At 41.0% G+C, this 18,590-nt stretch overlaps 1 protein-coding gene across 2 annotated transcripts in view; it reads right to left on the bottom strand.

The window, feature by feature from the left end:
• The window catches only part of GNPAT (glyceronephosphate O-acyltransferase), a 46,150-nt gene that overhangs the window by 5,411 nt on the left and 22,149 nt on the right, over window positions 1–18,590 (bottom strand). For both annotated transcript variants that reach the window (XM_019527217.1, XM_019527218.1), the window contains exons 5-12: window positions 16,640–16,767; window positions 16,291–16,366; window positions 15,534–15,685; window positions 15,313–15,443; window positions 12,113–12,336; window positions 6,809–7,054; window positions 5,489–5,568; window positions 1,376–1,516 (exon numbers count right to left, since the gene is read on the bottom strand). In XM_019527217.1, the coding sequence (XP_019382762.1) occupies window positions 1,376–1,516; window positions 5,489–5,568; window positions 6,809–7,054; window positions 12,113–12,336; window positions 15,313–15,443; window positions 15,534–15,685; window positions 16,291–16,366; window positions 16,640–16,767 (1,178 nt within the window). The remainder of the gene's footprint in view (window positions 1–1,375; window positions 1,517–5,488; window positions 5,569–6,808; window positions 7,055–12,112; window positions 12,337–15,312; window positions 15,444–15,533; window positions 15,686–16,290; window positions 16,367–16,639; window positions 16,768–18,590) is intronic.

The following is an 18,590-nucleotide window of genomic DNA, read 5'->3' as shown; positions in this document are numbered from 1 at the left end:
CCCCTTCCTTTTTCTCCCCCAAATTTTCCCTTTCTGATTTTCCCCCCGCAAAAACCCGCGGGCTGGGGGGGGGGGGGGGAACGAGACAGGACGGGACGGGACCAGAGGTTCTCTACACTTGGCAGCTGTTGCATTAATCCCCAAGATGCTGGCTGCACTGACAACTTCCCCTCATAGCAGCAGCATCTCTCATAGCAGAGGTGGGTAGGGAAAGGGGCATGAGGCTGGAGGACCTGGGCGCCTGGAATGTGACCCTCATGCTGCCTGTGGGTAGTGTACTGAAGCGGGGGGGTGGGGATAGAAGTGCCTGCCTCTAGTCACAAGTGACAGCCTGCCATTGTTAAAAGACTGCCAACCCCTGCTCTAACCAATAGGTTACATTGTCAAAGGTGGACACTGGATCTGAAATAAATAAAGCATGCAAGAAGAATAAAAGTGGAAGGGCTTAGTTTTTGTGGGCTTCAGGGAAAAAAATAGTTTCAATAGACAGCAATGGGACGAAGCATTCTGACACACGCTTTGGCACAAATTAGATCCAAACTCTTCTCCAAACATGTAATTACCTCCTGTATTTTGCATGCTAGCACACTAACGGATTCACCAGCTGTTCCTCCTAAGGAATAATAATTAGTCCATTAGGAGAAGGTTCCACAAGGAGTTGGGTATGTACATCCAGAGCACAGGTACTGCTACAGCCTTCTCTTCCTCTTTTGATTGAAGCAAGTATTAAACTTCCCTACTTGTTTTTGAGGTGCCTAAAAGAGCCCTTCTCTCTATGCTGGGATCTGAGTGCTTGTTCCTTTAGATTTCTCCTTTCAAGTGAAACTGCACTTCGCAATGATACACTTACCCACCCATGCAGAGACACTTAGATACAGCTTATCTGTGAGGGAAAGCTATTGCAAAATAAGCTAGGGTACAAAATTTAAAATACAGTATCAATTCCACATTTGATCCCTGGGCTGTTCTTTCCATGCAGCTGAGTTTAGCTCTTTCCACAGCAGACTAAATTAAACCACACAAAGGCATGCTTAGTGCAGAATATGACGAGCATCCACATGGGCCGTTACTGTGGGCATATTTGTGCAGACAAGCTCTAATCTACTGCATCTCCACATGGCATATTGCAAGGACCTAACATGGATGCAAAAGAAGGGAAGTGCCCTGTCATTTTTTAAAACATGTCAGGAGTGGGAATGAGTGTGTCTATATATGTATGTGAATTTACTACTGCTCTGCCCTTTACTCTACTAGGATGAGCATGTGTGTGTGGAGGGGGGGGGGGGTTGTATCACAGAAGAACCAGGACTTTTGCCACTCTCTCACCAAAATATACAACCTGGGACAAGAGAGAAGTTTGTACAGAACTGCATACCTGGTAACTTTCCATAAAAGGCCTCAACATAGCTGATAGGAAAGATATTGCGGTGCTTCCTTTCTCTGCAACTAAGATTTCCTGTGCAGTGACTTGAATTATATCAGATTTTGTGAGCAGAAAACATCCTTCTTCAAAGTCCTGGGGAAAGAAACGGTGTTATTGATACTTCCGCAACTTGGACAAGTACAATTAACTCTACTCATGAAAATTAACCACTTACTTACCTGAATGGATTTTTCAAAGGACTGAGCTAACACTCCCACATAATTTAAACAGTGGCTACAGTACCCTTTGGAAGTGTGGAGGACACCTGAGTCCCAGTCCCCGTGGTTATTTACATATTTTATCTAATGACTGTTTAGTGTAAATTGCATTGTAGTCCTGGCAGCAGGCATCATAACCTAGGTTCCCCTTCTCCCAGGAGAGTGCCTTCACCACTGCCATGCTCCCTTTCCTTGTTCTCCCCCTGGTCCCAGGAGCCTTGCATTTCTTTCCACGCAGTGGTCTGGGTTCAGCAAAAAGGAGAAGAAGAGTACACCTCAATGTAGCCCTCAGCTTGGGTATTTCAAAGGATTCTCCTGAGAGCTTGAAGACACAGATTTGATTCCCCTGAGGTGATCCTAGAACCACGGTCTCTTGACTTTTTCAGCAAGTGCCCTAGCCACTAGCTTGTCACACTAAACGGTAGCCATCCACGGTAGCTTGCTTTCCCCCTTCAACAGTACAGGCAACCCCCACTTAACGTGGTTTCAGTTAGCGCTACTTCGCTATAGCGCTCATTTAGAATTGATACCCAATTTTGCTGAGCGCTCAGCTAGTTTCGCTATAGGGCTCAGGGGAATCAGTTTCAGCAGGCAGGGAGAAGCAGCGGCGGCAGCAGCAGTGAGTTGGAGGTGAGTGAGTGGCAGTGAGTGGGCGGGCAGGGATGAGACCCCAGGGCGGGACAGCAGAAGCATGGGCCCAGGCTGATGCATGGTGCCGGAGTGGGCAGGGGGTAGAGACAAGCGGCTGCAAAAGAGGGAAGGAGCACAGGACCCAAGCCGGTGCCCAGGGCCTGCACCCAAGGTGAGAGGCAGGAGCATGGGGCCTGTGCTGGTGTGTGGGGCCCATGCTGGGGCCAGTGGAAGCCCACACCCAGAGCAGGGTGGCAGGTGCACCGGTGCCCAGGCTGGAGCAGGCAGGGGGGGGGAAGGGAGGGGGAGAAGCGGCAGCAGCAGAGGCAAGTAGTGCAAGCCTGCGCCAGTGCCTGGGCCACCAGGGACCTGTGCCCAGAGTGGGGCAGCAGGAGCGCAGGGCCTGTATTGGTGCCCGGCAGCAGGGGCCAGTGCCCAGAGTGGGGCCACAGTAGTGTCAGTGCCTGGGCTGGCAAGTGGGGCCGGAAAGGCCAGCAGGCAGGCAAGGGGGTGGGGAGAGGCAGCAGCAGTGAGAAGCAGCGAGGAGGGGCCGGGCATGAATGTGGGACCCATGCCTGCGCCCAGGGCCAGGACCAGCAGGGGCCCAGAGCAGGGCAGCAGGAGCACAGACCTGGGCTGGAGCACCGGCAGGTGGTGGCAGGGCAAGCAGTAACCAATTAATCTCTATTTACACTCATTTCTATGGGGAAATGGGTTTTGCTTAGCATGGTTTCACTTGACGCTTTCGGTTTTTCTGGAACCAATTAAGAGCGCTAAGCGGAGGTTGCCTGTATTTTTGAACAAAAGTGGCCATGGCTTCATCCTCCATGCAGAACTTAACACTATCAGTGCACACTATGTGCACTCAGAGAATACTTGCTTGATTAGAGCCCTCGGGCAACTTTGGCATACGGACACAGTTTGTAACTCCCAAACAGGCTAGGTACCAAGCTGGCCAGCACATCTGAGATGGCAACAATTCTGAGTACATGCAGTGGCAGAATTCAATGCCCAAGAAACTTTAATGGAAAAGTGAAGGATGGCATTCTATCCTTCCCTGGACAGCTGGATTGAATATCTGGTTGTCTACATTATGACCAGGCAACATTTTCTGGCTGCAGTTGAAATAGGTGGGCACTAGGACCCAGCTACAGCTGAAGTCACCACTTCCCTACCCACCTCATCCACAGCTCCCCTCATGTCTCCATGCCTTGGGTCTGACTGAATGGGGAAAGTGGGGAGATCACGCTGGGTCCTAGTGATGGGTTTCACAACATGCAGTTGCACAGCTGATCTGTTCCCATTCCGCAATGTCTGTTTCTAGCCTAAGTGGTTAGGTGGGGGGTTTATAGATCACTTGCACAAACACAAACACCTAAATTCTGTCTAAGCTGCATATCAGATGCTCAAGTCCTTTTTTTTGGATCTTGCCCTTAGAAGTCCATAGAAACTTGGTGCCCAAGCCCCTGTCAAAGACAGTAATACTGTAGAATGTCCTTATTTTGGCTCAAAAAAGGCTGTTACATACACATTAGTTTTCCTGCTCCTGACTAGCTTCTGGTAGTGTGCCATACCACCTACGTCTCTGTGGACATATCTACACAAGACACCACATGCACAGTAGATTAATTCTACTGTGTATTAGTGCAGCACACAAAAACCATGCTATCTACTGCAAATTTGCATCACCTAAAATGTGTGCGCCAGCACTACTTCACAGTAGTGCTAATTAACTGTGCATTTAGCTAGTACCTGTTATTACAGGCACAGTAACCACCACACATTAATGCACATGTAGATGTACCCAGTTAGAAATGCACACAATGAATTAATAATGCAGGTCTAATGTGGTAAAAAATTTTACAGATTATATTCTCAGTGGTCCAATATATACAAATAGTTTTGGATTTAAGATGTTGACAAAATTGCTAACAGCCTTTTTCAAGACTTTATTTTACTCTCTCTCTGTCAAATATACTTCTAAAACCTCTATAGGATTATACTATAATAGGACATGTATGCTATAATTAGGAGGAAGCACCTAGAGACTTGAGTGGGGCTATTTCAGCTCTGTCCCCAAAATCCTAAACTTTTCTGCCATCTGGAAAATGCACAGTATTTTTTCTAAACTCAAAAATCATGGAAAGTATTGCAAGGACTGTACTTTGTTCATAGTAAAGATTTTAATTACTGGTTTTGGTATAAACATTTCCTCCAAGGCCTGTAAAATATTATTTAAACCTAGAAGTTTCCACAGGTATATTTGAACTATGTGTGGTCATAGACTATTTTTTTAATAGAAATTTGTTACGTACTTTGCATTTCCTATTTTAAAAGTTTGCTACTTTACAGTACTATTAAAAAAGTGTTTGCCTAACTCACTTTGTGATTAAAATCTAAAATCTGATAAAAACGGAGTCAAAACCTGAACTGTTAGATGAATGGAAGTTTCATTGTTTAAGCAAGACCCAATACACAGTAACATCTAATCCTCCCTGTTTTTAAATACAGAAGTACATTCCATATTTGTGTAAGATGCATGAAACACTTTGGTACACCACTGTAACAAAGACATTCAGTAATCAAAGCTCAGTTAGATTAAGTGAATTCTGTTTAATTTCTGGACAGGACAGCAGCTGCCACTCTATTCCACAGTACAACCACTGTACAATAGCTTCTGGGAAACGTTAAGTGAAATGCACTATATTCAGTCAGAACTCTAGGGAACATTTACGTAGGTATAATGCAGTGAATTCAGACTGCATTACAATGTAAGGGTTAATATCTCCTACTTGTTGTGGGGCGGGGAAGAATTTCCTTCACAACCACCTAGCTTGTTCTCTTCCTGAATAAGGAACTAGACATCTAAGCCCAGGCAAGCTGGATCACCCTCCTGAGCTAAGATGCCCAATTTTTAGATGTTCAGTGTTTAAATGTAGGTACCTATGGAACCTGCCTGAACCTGGCCCAAAATTCTTTAATGCTGTGCTAAGAAACTAGTGCAAGACTTCCTCACAAAGTTACCCTAACTGAACAAATGATCTATGTTTGGATTTTCCTTGACATCTTCCTCCCATGTACTGACCTGAGATTTGACAAGCAGAACAATTTCTGAAAATATCCTTTACTGAGAACCATAAAGCTACTCCACCTTTCAGCCAAGGAAAACTTCATGGACCCTCATTTATTTTATTTAAACAAATAGGGAAGGTTTTACCTTCACTGCAATGCCAGGGAAAAAGATGAACTCATCAGAAAAAAGGTCTCGCAGGAAGTTGAAGCAGCTATAGACTTCCTCTGAAAAACAGATATTTGGGAGATACCATTTATTTAAGTTCTTTGTAAATTATGGAGTAAACAGCTTTAAATACAAGGGGAAATTTCCAATAAGATTGCACTGTTTTAGCAAATGTTATTTTGGATATAACACTACCCTCAAAAATAAGCACAAACAGAAACCAGGTCATCATGGAAGAGTAATGCCAATGTATATTATCCAACTAATAATTAACAATGGGAATGGAGCTGGTTTGTATCTGTGCTATCTTCTTGAATGTGCAAACAATAAACATATAAACTTTTCATTGAATTTGTCTCAAACACCATTACTTGCACATAAAAAAAAAGTTGTGGCAAGCACTATGGAAGGAAAGTCATGAAATCTAAAATGCTTTAGGAACACCAGTAAGGAAATAGGGAGATACTTGGAAATAGTCATACTGTACGTGGATAGGTACTCTATGATGCAGGTACTAAAGTGCAAACATGCAGTCTTAGCATACACTTGAAAAATCAGAATCAGGCCTTACATGTACTGAATTTCTTTACAGACAGAGGTTAGCAATGTTAGTCTGAAGTCAGGAAGAAGGCAGGGTAGAAACGTACCTTACAGACTAACTGAATTAGAGATGCATAAGCAGAAGTGAGCTGCTGCTCACAAAAATTAGATGCTCAAGTGAGCTCTCACCCACAAAAGCTTACACATCTGATTCAGTTAGTCTACAACTTACATCTCTAACTTGCCTTCTAAATTATTGTACATTTGTGTTAAACAACATACAAAGGAGATACTTTCAAACCCACTTCTATTATATAGTAGAATATGGTTGAAGTTGGTCCTCCTAGGAAACATGCAACAAACATCAGAATGGCAACCACTTGCAGAGTATCTACTTCCAAACCAATACTAAATGGCAGATCAGCGCAAAGTGTCAGGAATCACGGGATTCACCTTACCTTGACCCATGATTTCATACACTGTAAAAAGCATCTGGCCTGGTTCCCAGAGGACTGTTTTAATATGGCTGTGAAAATGGTTTGGCTTTGTGCTAGTATGAACAGGGATTTAAAATGGCTGCAAAAAAGCACAAGTCCACTGCCAAATGGACCTCATCCAAAATGCTGGAGTCAAGAGTCACAGTTTGATTTTCAGAGTTCAACACCTACAGTTCCTGCAGGCATTAGCTAATACTCTCAGTTTTCAACATCTCTGACAACCAGACCATTAGGTTTCTGAGGTGCTAATATAATAGAGTACCTTTTCTGAAGCTTTGTGTCATTTGTAATGCTACTGACACCAGAGCTGGACGCACAAACACATTTAGCAACTGGTTCCTGTAGGACCCACACATGAGGACGGTGAGGGCTTGCTTAAAAACAAGCTCCTCCGTGGCTCCTCCTTCATTGTCTTTATCATTTAAAACCACGTGGCCATTGACAAGGATGAAAATGTTTGAGTGTAGGGTAAGGCAGGATGTGACTACTTTGTTGGCACAAAGATTATCTAGGGAAAAAAAAAACAGACAAACACCTGTGTAAGTCCAGAAAATGTGAAAGGAAAAGTAACAGTAACCTTCCTTACTTAAAAATACATTTGACATACATTCACATTGCAATATTTGTATTTCAGATAAATGTGTACTTCTAGGGACACTTTGAAAAACATTTCAAGACAATGCAAGTTGGAAACAGATAGAGAAGAGATGGAATGGATTGGAAAGAGTAATTTCAGGCATTTCTGTAAATACAATATGCCAGACTCCATCCCTTACAAAAAATATGAACTAGTCTCCTTCCCTCGCTGCAACCAAAAACTGTCAAACATCATTTGAAATCTCAGGAGAGAGAGAGACAGATAGACCAAACTACACTGGTAGTTTATTTAGTAACTTTCTTCATTATATTTTAAAATACCAGTAAGAGAAAAAGGAGGACCCAGAGAATCATAGACCTAACTACCAAATTTAACTCCCGGGAAAGATCTTGGGAGAAGTGATTAAACAATCGTTTTGCAAGAATCTAAAAAATATTAGTAATAAAACACAGCCAAAATTGGTGCATCAAGAACACATCAGGCAAAAATCAGTCAAATTTCCTCTTTGATAGGGTAAATGGTTCAATAGATAACAAGGAAGCAGAAGATATGATAACTCAACTTTAACAAGACTTTTCATGGTCTCACACTGATAAGATATGGAAGCATGGCCTAGATGTAATTAACTGCGTCTACAACTGGTTGAAAAACTGTTCTCAGAGATTAGTTATTAATGGTTTCCTTTCAAACCAGAAGGGCATGCCCACAGAAAAAACAAGGGTCTATCCAAGGCCCAATTCTATTAATTAATTATTTGGACGATGGAATAAAATTTGTGAGTAACACCAAGCTGGGGTTACTACAAACACCTGAAAGGACAAAATTATCATTCAAAGGTAACCTGACAAACTGGAGAGATGTTCTGGGGGAAAAAATAAAGACGATGAAATTCCATAAAGACAAATACTTAAATGCCACATCTAGGAAGGAGAGACTGAATACACAGATACAAAATGGGGAAATATCTGACCAAATAGCAGTATGACAGAAAAGGATCTGGAAGTTGGAAGTATATTACAAATCAAATGTAAATCAGAATCATGATGCTGTTGCAAGAAAGCCAAATCTCATTCTGGGCTACATTAAACAGATATGTTTCCCGTAAAATCTAGGAGGTAATTATTGTATGCCCTGTGCTGGAGAAATCAAGGAAAAAGAACACTACGTGAGCAGGAGTGAGAAATCTATTATAATCTTTTGTATAAATCGAAAAAGGGGACATGATCAATAGTTCACTTTGCTAACTGGAGGAAGGGCAAGAAGAAATAAACTCACTTTCTTATCAAGATCTTGAAAGTTGAATATAAGGAAAAACTTTCTGAATCACCAGGGTGACAGAACCCTGGAAGAGGCTATATGGGAAGGCTGCAGAATCTGCTTCATTACTGGTTAGACACACGTGCGTCAAGGATGCTCTAGGTGTAAGCAATGGTCTAAGTGCATCTGAACCTGTCTCAGACCTGAGGTTGGACAAGACTATTGTGATTTTTTTTAACTGAGGTCCATGGAAATGGCTAGTGTTACTTGGGCAAGACAAATGGCTGTCTCTGGGCATTTTAAGTGGTGGTGACTGTATATTTAAGGAGAGAATTCTGGCTGAAGATCAAGCACTCACTGCATGCATCTCGGGTTAGCAGGCAATTATCACTTAGACTTTTATCCCAACTTGAGGGAAAAAATCTAATTTCAAGAACCTGCATATTATCATCCAGTCTATAAGAATATTATTTACATTAGAAACATTTCCTTGAAACAGTGAGTGAAAAAACCTGTTAAGCAAACAAATCATAGCATCATAGTGCTTAGGGTCTGAAAGGACCTAAACAGATCAACCGGTCTGACCCCCTGCCCCAGGGTCAGACCTGCTAATTACTCACTAAAATGAGTGACTAACTAGCCTACAACTACAGGGGCTAAAAGCAGCTTTTGAGACTTGACCTCGTTAGGCCTTGAACAGACAATCACATACCCCTATGTAATTTCTATTACTGTCAGAGGTCACACTGGGATCAGGAACAGAGACAAGCAGTTATGCTGGGGTAGCTGCACATAGCAGGTAGCCATTATTATATTTCAGTAGGCAGCCAGGGACAGGTTAACATCCTGTTTACCCTTAGCAAACTGGGACAGAAACACCTGTACAAGTGTAACCTACAGCAGTGGACTGGGTGAAATTTACCCCAGTTTAGAGGGTTTGAATCATGCCTGCTCCTTTTTATACTAGTGTAAATGAATCTTCTGTCCAGATCCAGGTACAGAAATCTTTAATAATGAGTCTGCTGAAGCAAACTTGCCTACAAGCCTTTGGGTTTGGAGTCTTTCTAATAGAAGAAGTCTTGAAGATTTTTTGAAGATTTGGAAGACTTGACATTTTCTTTAATACCCACAAGCCAACGCTCCTTCAGATGCAGTTTCAAATTCAGACTCAAAATGGGAGCGTAATACCTAACACATCTTTTCATGGAGTTACCAGACTACTCGGGCCCATCAAGGTGCTACATCTTTCTGAAGAAAAATAGTATGCATGCTTTTAAAGAACCAAAAAGTAGGTAAGAAAAACGTTATGCCGAGAACGTTATTCAAACACCAAGTGAATGCTGGCAAAGCTGAGGGTACAGTAGATAAATATAAAGCACGCTCTAGAGCCTGTAATATGAAACCAAAGGCACAGTGCATATGTACAACCTCATTCAGCCAGAAATGTAACTTTATGTTACTCTATTTGATTAATTAAACCATTTTTAAATCAAACCTGAAAACATTTAAAGCATTCTCTTTGTTGACTATAGGACAAATATTGCTTAACCACAATACACTGGCAAGCAAGGGAACTACACTCCTTATGGACTGTGAGCACATCAGAGCTATAAGACGCTGACAGAGTAACGTTAATTTTAAAAGAAACAATGCAAGATAGCAGATAAATTACTTCAGAATAAAAGTTGCTTCGGCTTATCTTGTTCTAACATGGCCAGCACACTGAAGTTGCTCAGCAGAGAAAAGTGGTGAGGCAATGAGGCCATCTTGCAATTCTTCCTTCCAATGTTGAAATTATACTTTAGTGTAAAAAAATAATAATGTCCCACATGTTACAAACACACAGTATAATCATGGGAGAAACAACCAGGAGTTTGGTGGAGGCCGCTCAGAAGGGACAACGTGATTTACATAGACCAAAAACTTTGTAGCATCTGAACAACCATTTATAAAGGTTGTAACTACTTCAAATTAACTGGCAATCAATTAATTTGAGGGAAAGAATCCTTTGTAGATGTACTCACTCTGTGGCTAGCGGAAGACAGAGAAATCTTACCGATTCTATGATCAGTTCCATGTCTTCCATTTTGACAGTTTAGCATTTATTTTAAACAATAAGTGATACATTTATGCTTTTTAATTCTACAGAACATGAAGACTCAAAGACAAGGAGTATCACAAGTAATTTTTTAGCGCTATAATGTCCCCCTGCCAAGTGGTCAAAAATGCTATTGATGATCAGCACCTGTGCTAAACAAGCATCTAGACAACCTTCAGAGGACCATGAGTGAAAGTGAAAATAAAGTCTGGAATCCTCAAGCAACCCAATCACAGAATTTCAGTCTAAATCTGAATAGCCAAAAACTTCTGTAAAATAGCCAAGACTGCTGGCAAAGATTAAAAAGCCGTACAATTTACAGGTATCTGATGGAATAATGTCAAGAACACAGGAGCAATTAATCAGTTTTATGGACAAACTGCTGGAAGATCAGGAAATTATGAGAATTTATGGCTTGAAATTGTGATAGTAATTCAGGCTAATTTATTTCTGATAAACTACAGATCTAAGAATGGAAGTAAGAAGTATTGATGAGAAATTGTTATAGCTTGTAAATATATATTCGTCTCACCCTGAGGAGTGTCTCACTTCGTAGAACTTCTGCAACATTTTAATGGCAGCAAAAATAACTGGAGAGTTCGCATATAGAAATGCCTATCTTCCGTTCCCAGACTGTACTATAACCCTATGATAGCAAAAGCTCATTCGTGGCTCCTAAAAAAAATACTGCAGAACATCCCACATTTGAAATATTCTTTATGTACCAATGAGAACCTAGTTTTGGTCCTATTTCTCACAGGTAATTATTTTTACTGGGCCTTCAGTACCTGAAGAGAAGAGAGATGAGTATTTTTCCATGATTTACAGTTCTCCTACACTGTGGTACCTCCCCTGCATTATTTTCTTGCAGCATATAAAAATGCTTCCTTTTAGTTGCATACAAATAAGAAGAATAGTTGAGGCCTGTTCAGACTATAATTTAAAGTCTCCAGTATATTTTTTTTAAAAAAAGCTTAATCATGTATCATGATTTCACATGACAGGAAATTGTAAACACAGGCTGTGTTACCCTTATCTCTTGCACAAGGTGTCAGTGGTTCCTCATATCACAATTCACTTCAAAGAGAGTTACAATATAAACAATGCTTAGTTTGTAAAGTTGGGCAGGATAACAAACCTTCAAGGCAGGCAGAAAGGCAAAAATATTCTAGAAAATGGTACAAAAGAAAACTAAAGCTACAGCACAATCTACTCTGAGTAAGTGTTCATGATACTATGGTGAGCTACTGTTGTAGATGAGGTAATGTTCTGTAGCTGGTATTTAAAGAGTAGGATATGGCTCAAGATACTATTATTTATCTTATTAGTATGAATATACACATACTGCATTTTCTCTTCCTTTGCACTTCTGCACCTCAAGTAATGACAATAGCAAGTGTATTCTGTCACTATGACTGGATTTTCCACTGAAGACCCCTAGGGTCAAAACCCAAACCCCTCACATACTGCTATCAGTGAATACTAAAACTCTTCCATGATTCACAATCAATAAATACATTATTCTGCAGAACCCCTATTTAGACACTGCTTAAACATAAATAAAGCCAACTCTTGCTTCCCTTAGCAAAAGAAATTAAACTTTCTCTGCATACCAGGCCACTCAAGGAATCCTCCAAAAGTTTGTGTTAAGCCTTTAAGCCAAAGTGTCTTTTCCACCAGAAGATCAAAGTCTATGGCTGGCAAATTCTGCAGTAGGATAGTGGCAATTAACACCCAGGGGCTCAGAACCATGTTTTCTATTTGCAGGAGCTCAATTTTGTAGGCTACATCGTTGACAAAATCTTGGATATCCTCAGATGGCCTTTGGGGAAGATATCTGAAAGAAAAAGTCTAGTTAATAACTACATTACCTCTACATCCTAGGATGCAAGTGACAGCCTAACGCTACCATCTTGTACCCAGTTGTACACTCTGACACAGAAACACTCATCTTCCTATCATACCCCTAACACACTAAGGGCAATTATTATATACTTATGGTAATATTTATTTAATTTCAAGACAAGGTTTTTTTAACCATTTAATATGGAGAAAAAAAGCCCTGGTCATGGAACTGAATACAAAGCGGCTGGAGAAGCAAGATGGAGTGAAGGGGGTGAGAGCACAAGGCGGCTGAGGGGGGCAGGCACAAGGTGGAGGGGTCTGTGGAGGGGGGGCCAAGGGGCAAGCCTGCCCCTTAACTGCCTACACCACCACCAGCCTCCTCAACTGCCTCCCCCACTGCCTGCCAAGGGCCCCTACCACTGCCTTTCCTATTGTAATGAGCAGAGAAGGAACATAATTAAGATAATCCTCCAATAATTCAAGTCTGTGCATGGAAAATTATAACAAATTTATCACACTTCCATGTACAGAATCTAATTATTGAGGCAACTGTCTTAAATTCAGGGTTGTCATAGATATGGGTAAATATGGTATGTAGCACATGATGCCTAAACTATAGGGAAAGGCCCTCAGACTTACTCAACAGAACTACCACTGGCTTCTACAAGAATGCTAAGGTATGCCTAACCAATTAGAAAATCATTTAAAATACTTTCCATTTGGCTGAAAGTATTCTAAAAGTACTACACAAAGTGCAAACACCTAATCAATCCATGTTTGTTTTTGTATAATGAAGAAATCTCACTCCTGCAGGGGTAAAACAACGCTAAGGATGTCACCTGTTCCAAACTCTGTCTCTCTCTGGGGAAACGGACATTTTTTGTGAACGTGTGCAATATAAACAGGCATGTGCGACCCCTTTGAGGAAAAGAGAATTACACAGCTACAGCTGCAAAGCTATTATATATGTGGTTCTGATATATGGTAGTAAATAAGTGTTATGTCCTTGCTCTCTTCAGAAGATTTTTGTTGTCTGAACACTCTTTAGTTACATCATACTCCTCTCACCAGCTTTTTCATGTATTCGAAATGCTTAGAAATCAAGACAGGTGTTATAAATAGAATAGAGTACATTTCCAAAATCATACAACATGTTATTTTTGCCCTCCATAATACAGGAAAAAAAATCTCTCTCAGTGATCTCAGTGTGGCTGAAAGACCTGAATGAAAACAAGCTAAATGAAGCATACTCCAGACAGGATTATGGTAAAGGCAACGAACGTGCTGGGCTCATAAACCAGGGAGAACCTGCCTTCCTCAATACTGCGAGGGATTCAGCAGCCCTTTGCTCAAGAAGTTTGTGATCTGGGATGCTTTCAAATCTCTGATTACTCTTGGGAATTACTAAGGGAAGTAGGCAGACAAAGCAACTTAAAACTGCCTCAGAAATACAGTTGTAACCATCGCTCCCCACGGCAGGTCTTGCAGCAGTTATCCGTATCTTTAGCACCCTGTGGAGCACACATATGGCAGTGCTACCCTTGGAAGACAGAGGTGGTAGAAAATGCCAGCCCATCTGTTTGGCAGCATTAACTATAAGAAACTTACTTCATTTCAGTCTGCACTGGCTTCCTGTTTACTTCTTGGAAGAAGTCAAAGTATTAATACTGATTGAGGCCTATAAAGGGCCACTTCACAGCATGGATTATGGTCACCTGAAAGACCAGGTTTTTTAGTGATGTTTTGACTCGGAGAAAGTTAAAAGGACTCTCTTATTATCAGTCCTAAGATCTGAACATCTAAAACAGGAGCCAAAGGCTCTGGAACTCACTTTAGGCAGGAAAACAGATGTCACCTTTGTGTGGTCATTAAAATTTTTACAGCAGCAAAAGGCCAAGCAAACAGACATCCGTGCCCCATAGTTGCACAAGTACCTAAACTTGTGGCCATGATGGTAGATAGTATAACATTTGTGCTTTTTTGTGGCAGACATCTGTTTGCTTTATGGCAGGAGAGCACAGGCAGCCTGGAGCTGCCTGATGTCTCCAGCCACCCCAGGCAGGTGCTCCCAGGATTCAGGGATACGATCCTGCATACCCCAGAAATTTCTATTCCTGTAGGATTGGGCCACTGAATCCCTGGGAGTGCCTGCCAAGTCCCTCATTTGCAGAGATGCACTCTGGGAATCCTCCAGCAAGGGATTCTTTGCAAAAGGGTACCACACTGCTGTGCCCTAACTCAGGGCATGCCTCTGCAAATGGGAGAATCCTGGGTTCCCTCAACTGCAACAGTCCGACAGGATCAGGCCCCAGCAACAGCTGGGGCCCAACCTTGCAGGATAATGGGCAAACATCTGTCACCCAATGAAGTGGATCAGCTGTGATGGGACATGTCCCAGCACAGCTGATCCTACTTCAAGACCAATATCTGTTTAGAGACAGAGACATCTGTTGGTCAGTCAAGCACAAAAAAAAACTACCTATTCACAGGATTTTGCCTAATAGGCATGATTATGGATTATGAGTTTCTTATATCAAAAATCACAAGCATTATATATGTTGATCCTCTCTAATAATTAAAATGAAGCAAGAAAACAAAATCCTGGATCATGTTTCCACCAGCTCATTATATCAGTGCAAAGGGTAACCACAAAAATGCTTAATGAATATTAATACTTGATGAAAATTCGGATTATGAAGCACTCTTCACACAATACAAAGCAGGAAATAATGAGCCATTTCAGAAATACCCTTTTTCTAGACACCACCCCACAGCTGAGCAAAGGAGGCCTGACAGCATCAACAATCAGATCAAGCAGAAGGGAGGATGGGGGAAAAGCCTGTACTCCTGACAGCATGTCAATAAAAAGGAAAAGGCTATTTCCCAAGCTCGGCTTTTTTCCAGGAGTCAAAAGAAAACAAGTGGTAGTTTTGTACATATATTATTAGAAGTTCAGAGGTCCTGGTACCTTGGAATCAAGTTATATGGGCGTCGATCGATTCTCCCAGATGCCAGGGCTCTGAGTGATAAAGGCTGCCCAATGTATATATGCACACTTCCAAAATCGTCACTGAGTATTTTTCTGGCTTTCAATAACCCCTAAAATGTGGAAAGAGGGAAAAATATAAATGTTGTTATTGCAGAGGTAGACCACAGGCAATTGTTATATTATTCAGTATGTTTACATACAGATGTAGATTCTTTTGGCTTAGGGACTCCTAGAAGTTCACGTGCATAGAGGGATTCTTCTAATATTCTATCATAGCTGATGCTGATTGGGACAAGATACGTGTCAAAAACCTCTCGTTTAAAAAATGGCTCCATCACGATACTGAGAAGACCTATAAACAAAATAAAATAAGTCTGGTTCTCTTAGGAGAAGCTCCTGAGAAATGCAATTGTAATTCAATGACAAAGGCAACATCTGGTTGCACACCAGACAAAAGCTATGTCACAAGATGGGAACTGCTCTGACTGTCTAGAAGCAAGCATGAGCAAATATGGATTTTGCACTTTAAAACAAAATGCAAATAAAAAACATTACATTTGGTCAAATGTCTGTAGTATATTTTAATAAGCACACTACTTCCATAAAGCATCTTCCCTCAGATAATTTCTCATTACTTGTGCAAACATTTGTTACTCTTGTACTGGCAGATAACTCCCTGGGGAAACAAAGGGAGGTTAAGTGACTGATTTGTCACCCAGGGACCAGCAGGAGATCCAGAAACAGAGCTATTATTTATATGATTAATTACAGTACCCCAACCACAGAAGAGGGCTGTGCTAGTCTGGTGCTGGACCCAGACAATACTACATGAACCATTAGAAGACATCTCTGCTCACTTTCTACTGGTTTGATTTCCTATTCCTCTTCCAGAGGAGCATAATAAACCATCTGTGAAAAATCAACAAATTCAGTTTTAAATTTTTTCAACCAACATACCAAGCTTTGGAGTAAGAGTTTTGCCAGTGCGGCTTCGAGTCCCTTCCAGAAAAAATTCCATTGGTGCATAGCCACTCTTCGAAACAGAAACAAAATCAGGCAAAAAATTAATAAAATTATGTTTTATCTTCTCTTCCTACTGATAACTTTGTATAACGTAAGCCTATTAAAGGGGAGTCGTGCGAGTGTGACTTCAGGCTACTCCACCACCTACAGAAGCAATCAACACCTCCACACTGGCTAAATTAACCAAACATTTTGTCTACATTAACATATACTTCACAATAAAGTCAAATATTTCTTAAAATGTATATTTAAGTTATTTTTAATTGTTCAGTAATATATTTACCCTGATCATTGTTTTTACATATTCAGCAAAAACTGCCCAATAGAGCTTGTCTCCACCAAATGTACGTCGCATGAAGAAGGCACCTGACCTTCGTAGCAGCTCACCAACCAGTCTCATTCCTAGGAAATCTAAAAATATAAAATAAAGAAGTATGTACAAACATAATGAAAATAAAACCCCACAGATTCATTGCTTACTACTGACTGACAAATCTAATACACTTCCTTAAAGTGCTGACCTTAAAGGATTAACCCTTTGGAGATATCTTATTGTTGAAAATATCCTAGATTAGCCTTCAGAACACCACTCTGCACAGAAATACACTTAAAAATTCCACAAGCTGCAAGTCAATTTTTTGAACTATGAATCTCTACAGGCAAATGAACATTTACAGTTGTTACTATGCCACTTTGCACATTTAGACAATCAGATTTAAAAATCTGGCCCTTGCTATTACTAGCTCAAATTTCATTGTTTCAATAATCCTGAGAGGGAGCAACAACAATTCCAATGTAGTTCAGCAGATCCTTAACTAATAGAAACTATTCTAGCTCTATTAAAGTCAATGAAATTGTGACCACTTAAATAAGTCCACAATCTGCTCCATCACCTTTAAAGGGTAGACAGGGGCTATCAACAGATGGCTGATTTTGTTTTTCCAAGTCTTAAGGAATCAGAGCCACCTCTTCCTGGAATTTGGTTTTTGTTTTGTTTTTTTGTTGTTTTTTTAAGAAGTAGCCGTGTTCGTTTAAGGACATAGGCAGGCAAGGTTCTTTGGGTGAATCTGGTATCTTTTATTAGCCCAACTTAAATAGTTCGAAAAAAAAATTCTTAGGAAACCTTTGGGGTTTACAATCCCTTTGTCAGGCTGTGAAAGCATCTGCAGTTGGTGTGTGCTCTTCCTGGATGAAATGAATATTCATTAATGGTAATATTCATTTCATCCAGGAAGAGCACACAGCAACTGTAGACGCTTCCTCAGCCTGATGGAGGTTTTTACACTCAAAAGCTTGCTAAGAAATTTTTTTCCAACTACTTAAAGTTGGGCTAATAAAAGATATCAGAATCACCCAAAGAACCTTGTCTGACAATATATTTTTAACATTTTAAAAATAATAAAAAACCCGTCAATCAACATCCCTAAACTCAAACCCTTGGTGTGTTTAAGGAGCAGTGGGCACATTTACACATGCATTCATGGTCTGTAATTATAGCACATTTAAGTTTAGTACCTGTAATAAAATGCTGCTGTGCAAAGTAAAACATTCTGTGGAAATGGACTGATATCGATGCATCTTTTGACAGAAATTTATTGGGAACTCTCAAGCTAGCTGCTTAGAAGCTGTGGGAATCCCAACTCCCAAAACTTCCAGCTCCTCCACTGTTCGCCCGAGAGACTGCTGTGGGCTTCCATGGAGTCTGACGGCCAGGAAGAATATATCATTTTGTTTTTTTTCAAAATGAAATATTATGGAACATCATTTATATAGAAATACATACTTTTTGAGGCTCTGCCTTTTCCTTCTGAATAGGGATAAAAAAATTTACAAAAACCTCAGAACTTCACAGACATGAAACTGATTTTTCCAAACAGATCTTTACTTAGCACCTCACAGAATAAGGTTCAGTTAAAGATTTCCACAGAATCTGAGCACTTCACACTTTGCATTAGAGGTGCACCAATATATCGGTCGCATATCAGAATGGCACTGATAACAGGAAAATTAACATCAACTGACCATCAGCTTTTTTTGGCCGATAATGTCACCGATAAATGCTGTGTGCATGCACACAGCAACAGCATGCATACAGCCAGGAATGCAGCCCAGCAGCTTGGAGAGCAGTGTCCAGCCAGTAAGTTTGTTGGGGGGGAGGGGGGACAGATCAACCCCCACAGGGGGGGAGGGAGTGGGGCAAGAGCAGGAGCAGGTGCTGCCCAGCCACAGCAGTG

Source organism: Gavialis gangeticus, unplaced genomic scaffold, assembly GCF_001723915.1.
Source record: "Gavialis gangeticus isolate Ggan-Ray unplaced genomic scaffold, GavGan_comp1, whole genome shotgun sequence".
Taxonomy (NCBI): Eukaryota; Metazoa; Chordata; order Crocodylia; family Gavialidae; genus Gavialis; species Gavialis gangeticus.
The sequence above is the reverse complement of the archived record's forward strand: the minus strand, read 5'-3'. Positions and strand labels throughout refer to the sequence as shown.